The sequence below is a fragment of the Electrona antarctica genome (assembly GCF_951216825.1).
Source record: "Electrona antarctica genome assembly, chromosome: 15".
Classification (NCBI taxonomy): domain Eukaryota; kingdom Metazoa; phylum Chordata; class Actinopteri; order Myctophiformes; family Myctophidae; genus Electrona; species Electrona antarctica.
Window position 1 is genome coordinate 26,953,343 of NC_136796.1, and position 9,524 is coordinate 26,962,866.

The 9,524-nt window shown below is 43.7% G+C and overlaps 2 protein-coding genes across 2 annotated transcripts; both read left to right on the plus strand.

Moving 5' to 3' along the window:
- Window positions 1–1,217: 1,217 nt before the first annotated feature.
- LOC306939010 (transitional endoplasmic reticulum ATPase-like) lies at window positions 1,218–3,638 on the plus strand (the record flags this gene model as incomplete). Its single annotated transcript, XM_079523448.1, has 1 exon — window positions 1,218–3,638. One exon carries the CDS (start codon window positions 1,218–1,220, stop codon window positions 3,636–3,638), a length of 2,421 nt encoding a protein of 806 aa, XP_079379574.1.
- A 3,375-nt stretch (window positions 3,639–7,013) lies between these two features.
- LOC306938021 (26S proteasome non-ATPase regulatory subunit 8-like) lies at window positions 7,014–7,856 on the plus strand (the record flags this gene model as incomplete). The annotated part of the gene is made up of 1 exon (XM_079522044.1): window positions 7,014–7,856. One exon carries the CDS (start codon window positions 7,014–7,016, stop codon window positions 7,854–7,856), a length of 843 nt encoding a protein of 280 aa, XP_079378170.1.
- Between the last annotated feature and the right edge of the window lie 1,668 nt (window positions 7,857–9,524).

Consider the following 9,524-nt stretch of genomic DNA (forward strand, 5'->3'; position numbering starts at 1 on the left):
ATCACAGGTTTACATGTGTAAAGACGTGGGTTGAATTAGTTTTTGTGCATGAACATAGCAACAGGTATGTACTGTACATGATATGAGGCATTAAGGTGCAAAGAGAGTATCAGCGCATTGTCAGGTTTAACCCTTTTTACAGTCTATGGTTTAACCACATCCACAAAGGGCAGTAACTTCTATACAGTCCACCCAGGGCTACGCTTTGATTATTCTTTCCAAGCATTGACCCCTGTCCCGCAGCGACACCCCACAAGCACCCTGCACGCTCACTATTGCTGGCCTAATAATAAAATAATATTAATAGTCCAAGAATACTGTATATGCATCCACACATAACTCAGGGAATGGGTTATCAAAGCTATCTGTCCATGCAAAGTTGCAGTGACTGTTCAGAACCAATAAGTCCTCTCTAGGTTTGTGCAGCTTTACCTGAACTCGGTCGGCAACCATGGTATCTAAACATACCATTACTATGACATTATACTGCATTTGTCCTACAATTACTGGTGTAAAAGATTACACCACCATAGCGTTCATGATTATTTTCCATGACCACGGTCGTGTGTGTGCATGCGTGTCACTTATGACTGAGTGAATGTGATATGCTTAATGTAGAAGGCATACACCATGTGTTGTGAAAGCTCTCAAGGTGCCCAGATTCTTTTAAAACATATATGGACAAATACGAATGATATCAGGGATCTCCATATATTGGTATAAAAGGGACACAGACAGAAGGATACATGGGTCCTCTGACAACAATATGACTCAGACATAGCCTATGGTCGGATCGCCAGTGCGATGTAAGTGTGAGGGACGAACCTATAGTTTATATAACTTTTAAAGATGTTTCCTTTTCATGCTGGTGCTGTTCTACTTTCTGACGAGGGCATGTAAGGGAGAAACGTGAAATGTGTACATATAGGAACGTTAGACATCCGAGCATACAGTGCCATATTAGGACACACTGTGCGAATCGGCATTGTTGATTTGCAAGGCAGTTCATGTTGTGTGACATCAGACCACAGTTCCGGACAGCCTATATATATGGTAAGAAGTGCCTTTAAAAGTTAACTTTCTCTAAGAGACATCTGTTGTCTATTTCTGGCAGGAGAGACAAATAAATACAGAGATAGTCACACTCAACTTTGAGAAACAAGACTAGTAAAGCTTAGCAGAATTTTAAACATAAATATTAATCCAGGTGGACAACCATGGCTTCGGGAGCGGAATCTAACAATGATGATCTTTCCACTGCCATTCTGAAAAGGAAGCAAAGGCCCAACAGACTTATTGTTGATGAATCCATCAATGAGGACAATAGTGTGATCTCCCTCTCTCAGACAAAGATGGATGAGCTCACGCTGTTCCGTGGAGACACAGTGCTGATGAAGGGGAAAAAAAGAAGAGAGACTGTGTGCATTGTTCTCTCTGATGTCGCCTGTTCTGATGAAAAAGTCCTTATGAACAGGGTTGTCCGCAACAATTTGAGGGTCCGTCTGGGTGACGTTGTGAACATTCTGCCATGTCCCGATGTGAAATACGGAGCAAGAATCCATGTTCTCCCAATAGATGACACAGTAGAGGGTATTACTGGAAACCTTTTTGAGGTCTATCTCAAGCCGTACTTCCTGGAGGCTTTCAGGCCCGTCCGCAAAGGTGACATTTTCCAGGTCAGGGGAGGCATGCGTGCTGTTGAGTTCAAGGTGGTGGAGACTGATCCATCCCCCTACTGCATCGTTGCTCCTGACACAGTTATCCACTGTGAGGGGGAGCCCATCAGGAGAGAGGATGAGGAGGAGTCTCTGAATGAGGTTGGCTATGATAACCTTGGAGGGGTGAGGAAGCAGTTGGCTCAGATCAAAGAGATGGTGGAGCTGCCTCTTAGACACCCTGCACTGTTCAAGGCAATCGGCGTCAAGCCACCGCGTGGTATCCTGCTGTATGGACCCCCTGGAACAGGAAAGACCTTGATTGCTAGAGCTGTGGCAAATGAAACTGGAGCCTTCTTCTTCCTTATTAATGGTCCTGAGATCATGAGCAAGATGGCTGGAGAAAGTGAGAGTAATTTGAGAAAGGCCTTTGAGGAATCCGAGAAGAATGCCCCAGCAATCATCTTCATAGATGAGATTGATTCCATCGCTCCGAAGAGAGAAAAGACTCATGGAGAGGTGGAAAGGCGTATTGTGTCTCAACTCCTCACCCTGATGGACGGTCTGAAGCAGAGAAATCATGTTATTGTCATGGCTGCCACCAACAGACCCAACAGCATTGACACAGCTCTTAGGCGATTTGGGCGTTTTGATAAGGAGGTGGACATTGGCATCCCTGATGCAACAGGCAGACTGGAAATCCTCCAAATTCACACCAAGAACATGAAGCTGGCTGATGATGTTGACCTTGAACACATTGCCAATGGGACCCATGGACATGTGGGTGCAGATATCGCTGCTCTCTGCTCTGAGGCGGCTCTGCAGGCCATCCGAAAGAAGATGGACCTGATTGACCTGGAGGATGAGACCATTGATGCTGAAGTCTTGAACTCACTGGCTGTCACCATGGATGACTTCAAGTGGGCCCTGAGTCAGAGCAACCCATCAGCACTGAGGGAGACAGTGGTCGAGGTTCCCAACGTCTCCTGGGAGGACATTGGAGGTCTTGCCGATGTCAAGAGGGAGCTGCAGGAACTGGTGCAGTATCCAGTGGAACACCCAGACAAGTTCCTGAAGTTTGGCATGACCCCGTCAAAGGGTGTGCTGTTCTATGGGCCCCCTGGTTGTGGTAAGACACTCCTGGCCAAGGCCATTGCTAATGAATGCCAGGCTAACTTCATCTCCATCAAAGGACCTGAGCTGCTAACTATGTGGTTTGGGGAGTCAGAGGCCAACGTCAGAGAGATCTTTGACAAGGCTCGCCAGGCAGCCCCTTGTGTCCTATTCTTTGATGAGCTGGACTCAATAGCCAAGTCCCGTGGTTCCAACATAGGAGATGGTGGTGGATCCGGTGACCGTGTTATCAACCAGATCCTGACCGAGATGGACGGCATGTCAAGTAAGAAAAACGTCTTCATCATTGGAGCCACAAACAGACCTGACATCATCGACTCCGCAATCCTACGACCTGGCCGTCTGGACCAGCTCATCTACATCCCCCTGCCTGACGAAAAGAGCAGGATTAATATCCTCAAGGCCAACCTTCGCAAAAGCCCCATCAGCAAGGATGTGGATCTTGACTTCCTGGCCAAGATGACCAATGGCTTCTCTGGTGCTGATCTCACAGAGATCGGCCAGCGGGCATGTAAGCTGGCCATCAGAGAGAGCATTGAGAAAGAGATCCGCAAAGAGCGTGAGAGGCAGACCAACCCGTTAGTTATGGAAGAAGAGGGGGAAGACCCTGTGCCTGAGATCAGGAAGGACCACTTTGAGGAGGCCATGCAATTCGCTCGTCGCTCTGTCAGTGACAACGACATTCGCAAATATGAAATGTTCTCACAGACGCTGCAGCAGAGCCGTGGCTTCGGCTCTTTCAGGTTTCCCTCCAATACCACAGGGGGTAGCACTCCAAGCCAGGGGTCAGGAGGCACTGGTAATGCTCAGGTTTTTAATGAAGATAATGATGATGACCTTTATGGATAAGCATATACTGCCCCTCAATGGTAAGAAGACTAGATTAGATCTATAGGACTTAAAATCACGAATTAAAAACTGAAACCCTAAAAAATAACCATAATATGCATATCACTATTATGTGGAAAAGCATTCAGGACACATGCAATTTGGCACTGATCTATCCAGATGCCAAAAGGTCTGCCTCTGACAGCCTTATAGTTGACATTTTGCAATAAATACAAAAAGCTGCATTAAGAAATACAGGATTTAAAACAGAAACAACATCCCTTTAAAAAAAGACAAAAAAAAACTATATATATATATATATATATGAAACAGCAGGTATAGACAACTTATCCATTCATTATCTGACGTTGAGTGGCCTCATTATATCAGTTTCACAACCCTACACGAATTACTTTAGCAATGCTAGACTTTTTATTTCTTTAATATTTATTTTAATTTTTTTTGCCATTATTGCTTTATTCCAATAGGACAGTGAACAATGAATGGGACACAAGAAAGTTGGGAGACAGGGGATCGATATGCAAGTAAACTGCAGCGGGTTGCATGGTGCCCTTTTCCTTTTTGAGTGGTTGCGCAACTCAAAAAGCACTCCAATGCCCAGCAAGTGTGTCTCTGGCTGTGTCCCTGGCCGGGTCTGAGCACGGAACTAGCATATTTTCACCACCAAGTGTCACTGTTGAACAGCCTAACACACCACCAAGTGTCCCTGTTGTGCACGCGCAACATACACACACACACACACACACACACACACACACACACACACACACTGGCTGAGCACAGAATGTGATGTATGAGCGCCCCTCACTTCACACAAGTGTGATTTTTATGTACAAGTATATTAGCATATTATTTTTGAATGGTGCAAACCACTCCAACAACTGGCTTTGTTAGTACCCGTGTGTGTGTGTGTGTGTGTGTTTGTGTACCTGTCCCTCAAAAGAATGAGCATGGTTAGTTACTATGGTCACTGACATTACGTCAGACCACAGCTGATCAGGCTATATAAGACCTTGCACCACTCAGTTCACACGGGTGTGATTTTTTTAATTATGTGTATGTCCATGTATTGATCTTCAGTAGACTTGACTACTGTAACGTGTCCTTACAAACACAAAGAAAGTGCTCGCTCTCTATATTTCAGCCTCCATACCATCCACCTGGGGTCCACAGGTCCAGTCTCCAGTTCCATGGTCCCTTACTCCCTTCCACCAGTGCCTCCTCTCCAGAGTCCAGACCCATTTTATCTGGTCCCTTACCCCGGAGCAGTATAACAATAACAGACACAAACAACAATTACACAAACTAAATGATCAAATACAAACAATATGAGGTCTAATAACATGACTCCCATGTGTGTCTTGGACTCATGACCATGGCTATATGAGTTATCTGTGACATTAGGTCATGTTTTGTCACGGTTTAAATCCAATCGAACCGTCACAAATCTATAAATCCAGAAATCTCTGAAATGGCATTGCTGATTAAACCATCTGTGGCATCACTTTATGCCCATTGATGTTAAATACTATAGCTTTCCAAGTACTCTGATGTGATGGGTACTGAATGATATCATAGCACTTACAGTAGCCTACGCTAAAATGAATAAATACATATAGCATAGCATATTGTTGCTGTCGGGAAGAAACCACCTAACTCCATTTTTGAGGTTTTTGATTTTTGAGTGGTGTAAACCACTCCTACAACTGGCTTTTGTGTGCAGAAAAAATGAGCATGGTTGCTATGTTCAAAATAATTTCTGACGTAATTAAATCACACCCGGGTGAACTGGATGACCGTAGCAACCATGCTCATTTTTTCTGCACAAAAAAAGCCAGTTGTGAAATCACATCCGGGTGTGATTTCATTACGTCAGACATTACGTCAGACCACAGCTGATCATGCTATATAAAACCTTACACCACTCAGTTCACACGGGTGTGATTTTTTTTTCATAAATCAATGCTATTGAACACCTTTTACGTCTGTGTGTTGGTTAAGAAATCACACCCGTGTGAAGTGAGGGGCACTCTTATCATCGTACATCATCATGCATCATCTCATACTGGCTCAGAATGCCTGTTGCCTGTGATTGGTTAGCAGCTATATGTAGACGAGCAAATCAGCTAACCGTTAGCTGATTTGCTCGTCTACATATAACCGCCTCTCCTTTCATCGTCAATGGCAAATATGAGACGTGTGGGGACAAAAGCTGTATATTTGAGGGGCGCTGGCTCCTACATACAGCTTTTGTCCCCTCAAAAATCACACCTGTGTGAAGTGAGGGCCGCTCTTATCATCATACATTATCATCCATCATCTAATTTTGGCCAATCACTATTTGCGTCCTCACCTTCGTCTTCAATGTTTGTGTTTACGCAATTTGTTATGCAATGTTTGTGTTTACACAAACACTCAAAGCTGGCCATTCATTGTCAATGGCATTCAATGTTTGTGACAATGTTTGAGTTTACACAAACCCTCAAAGCTGGACATAGGAGCGGCTAGTGCCCCTCAAACATATTGAACAGTATTAAAAAGCGCTTCGGACAAAACCTCTCAACTCCATTGGACCCTCAAACAGAACTGTCTGCTAAAGCAGTCTCCCCATCTCATGCAAGTAATTGACAATATATAAAGTCACAACAGCAACTTTGATGAGGCAACATTGCATTGTTTTAAAAAATTATATGGGTTTCTTCATTTTATGAAAAAATATATACTTATATATACATTTTGGTATATCTCTAGTTTCTTCCCGACAGCAGAGATATGCTGCCGATAATCTTAGTCACCCATCAACAAGCTCACAGTACCACGAGTCCATGACACGTTTTGAGCTTGTACTGTAGATCTGGGTTTATTTTAGGGGCGCTAGCGCCTCTTATGCCCAGCTTTGTGTGTCTGGACAACATGGTAGACTATGTTGTAAATATCTGTTGAGAACTCTAGTTTTCGCTGGCTGCTGGGCACGGCTGCACTAATAACTTTGGGGCGGGCCTGTCTAGAGTTTGAATGGACAGGTATCAGTCAAAAGGGAGAGGAAGGACAGGTGTTCAGTTTGTTTTGATGCATTTGACCATGATTGCTGGGCGTAGTCAAGACAAGGGATTGTATAACTTGTATAACCGCATCCAAAGATACAATGCTACTGTCAGAATGGCGGTTATCACATCAACATTATTAGGCATGCATGGCAATGGTTTGTGTTGGGGTGATGTCAGACCAGAGCATTTGTCAGCCTATATAAGATGCCTTTTATAATCTATACATGCCCGTTACAGAGAGGCAAGGTCATTTTGTAAGACGGTAAGAGAGTGACAGTGAGAGAATTGAATAGAATAGAGAGCAGAGAAGACAGAAGAGAGAATCTACATGTTGTTGAGGGGAGACGAGGAGAGAACGGAACAGATAGAAGACAGAATCACAGAGACTACGGGGCTGTATGAATCACTGAAAATAAAATGGAACCAGAAAAACCCCAACCTGAGCAAATGTGGAGAGCTTTTGAGTAAACTTAAGATTTTCCTATTGGAATTAAATTTCATGCCTACTTCTGGCGCCATGCTTACTGAGCAGCAGTTTCTCCTGACCAGTGATGTCCTCGAGATTGGAGCATTGTGGAGCGTCCTCAAAAAGGACATTATTTCCTTTGAGAGATACATGGCCCAATTAAAATGTTACTACTTTGATTACAAAGATGAGCTGCCCGAATCAGCTTATATGATGCTCGGCCTGAATCTCCTCTTCCTCCTCTCGCAGAACCGCGTGTCCGAGTTCCATACAGAACTGGAAAGGCTGAGCGCACAAGACATCAAGACCAATGACTACATCAGACATCCAGTTTCTTTAGAACAGTACCTGATGGAGGGAAGCTACAACAAGGTTTTTCTCGCCAGAAGTGATATCCCAGCTAAGACAGTACGGTATAGTAAGTTCTTCATAGATATTCTGCTGGACACGACTCGTGATGAGATTGCTGGTTGCATAGAGAAGGCATATGAGCAGATCGAGTTCGATATAGCCAAGAGTGTGCTGTTCTTCACCTCCCCGAAGAGGATGACGGAGTATGCCAAGAACAGAGGTTGGACTCAGAGCCCAGATGGTTATTACTCTTTCGCCACTCAGCAGCAGAGACCAGAGGATGTGACCATCGCCTTTACAGAGATGGCACAGCAGGTCATCGAATATGCACAACAGCTGGAAATGATTGTGTAATCCGCATCTAGGAACTCCACATGCGCAGAGAGACATCACTTAAAGATGGAGTGCCGTGATTTTTGTACTTTTTCTGTTTTGTCTGTGGAGTTAACATTACTCTAATAGACCCCCAGGTGTGGTTAGAATATTCAAATATGCCTTCCCTGTGTATTTTGGGGTTCTTCCTGAAAGCTGTAAGTCTTTCAGTCAAAAGGCCCAATCGAAAATACACCATAAATACATCATAACCCCTCCACCATTATCATACAACAACGGCTGTGGCCTGTGGGCGAGGCTTCAGGTGAGTGGGGCTAAGGTGAAAACCAGGTATACTTAATGAACTGGTGGTTGTGGCCACGTACAAACATCATTTTAACACTTTCTGTACACTGAAAATCTTCCTCCTAGTTATAATCATATCTGATGATCATGTTTTAGGGGGGCAAATCACGGCACTCCATCATTAACAAAACTGGACGCCTTTCCTGCTAGAAGAGGAGACATTGGGCATCTTGGGTATCCTGAATGTAAAAAGAATTACAAACCTAACAGATGTTGAGGAGGACCGTAGGTGAGAGAGAGTTGTCTAACAAGACAAAATGCATTTCATTCCATTATAATTAAAAATGTTAGATTATTTGTTGATCATTTACCGGTATGCTTTATTTTTGAGTGGTGTAAACCACTCCTACAACTTTGTTAGTCTGTGCAGAAAAAATGAGCATGGTCGCTATGTTCACCCTGTTCACCCGGGTGTGATTTCATTACGTCAGACATGATTTAATTACGTCAGACAGGTTATATAAGATCTTACACCACTCAGTTCACACGTGTGTGATTTTTTTTATCATGACAGTGAGACAGGGACAGGAAAGGTGGGAGAGGGGGGTCCCAGATGATAGCAAAAGGGCTCAGGTCAGATTAAAACCCAGGTCAGTTGTGGTATAGCCATATGTATGGTTAGTAGGTGTTAATTCCCTGTTTTTCCTTGAATCTTTCCTTTTTCAGAGCAAGGTTCAGCCCATATAATCCCCTCCCCATTGACTTCCATGATAAACTACAATCACAATCACTTTTACTGACACATCACTGGATTTAGTGGTTTGGTTTACAAATGTAAAGAAGTGGTTGAAATTAGTTTCAAGTGAAATATTTTAAGAAAATATCCAGCTAAATCTAGAATAGACTGTTACACCTATAGTACCTTTTGGGGTTGAAATTTCATCAGCTTTTATTCGACAGCGATAGTGGAGAGAGAGAGACAGGAAATGCATGAGGGAGTAATAGACATTCAGCAAATTGTTAGTCATGGATTTACTATAGAGGGTATGCGTGTGACATCATCATCATCAAACCCGGAAGTTATGCGGGAACTGAGTGGCAAAAAATTACTTTCTTGCCATGACAGCCAATACATCCAAACAGAAAAGTTGTATTTGATTGCATTAAACAACGTTAAATGACATTAAACTCACTTTGTCACTCACTTTGACACTCGATTTGCCATTCACTTTATGCATGTGCATACCCTCTATACTAGGCTATAGCACATGTCATACCAGCACCTCAAAGGCCCTTAAAACAAGGCTCCAGACTTCCCAATACAAACTGGTCAGGCTACTACTTGGCCTCACTCCCCGAACCCACCTCACCCCTGCCCACTTTGACAGGCTGGAATGGCTTAGG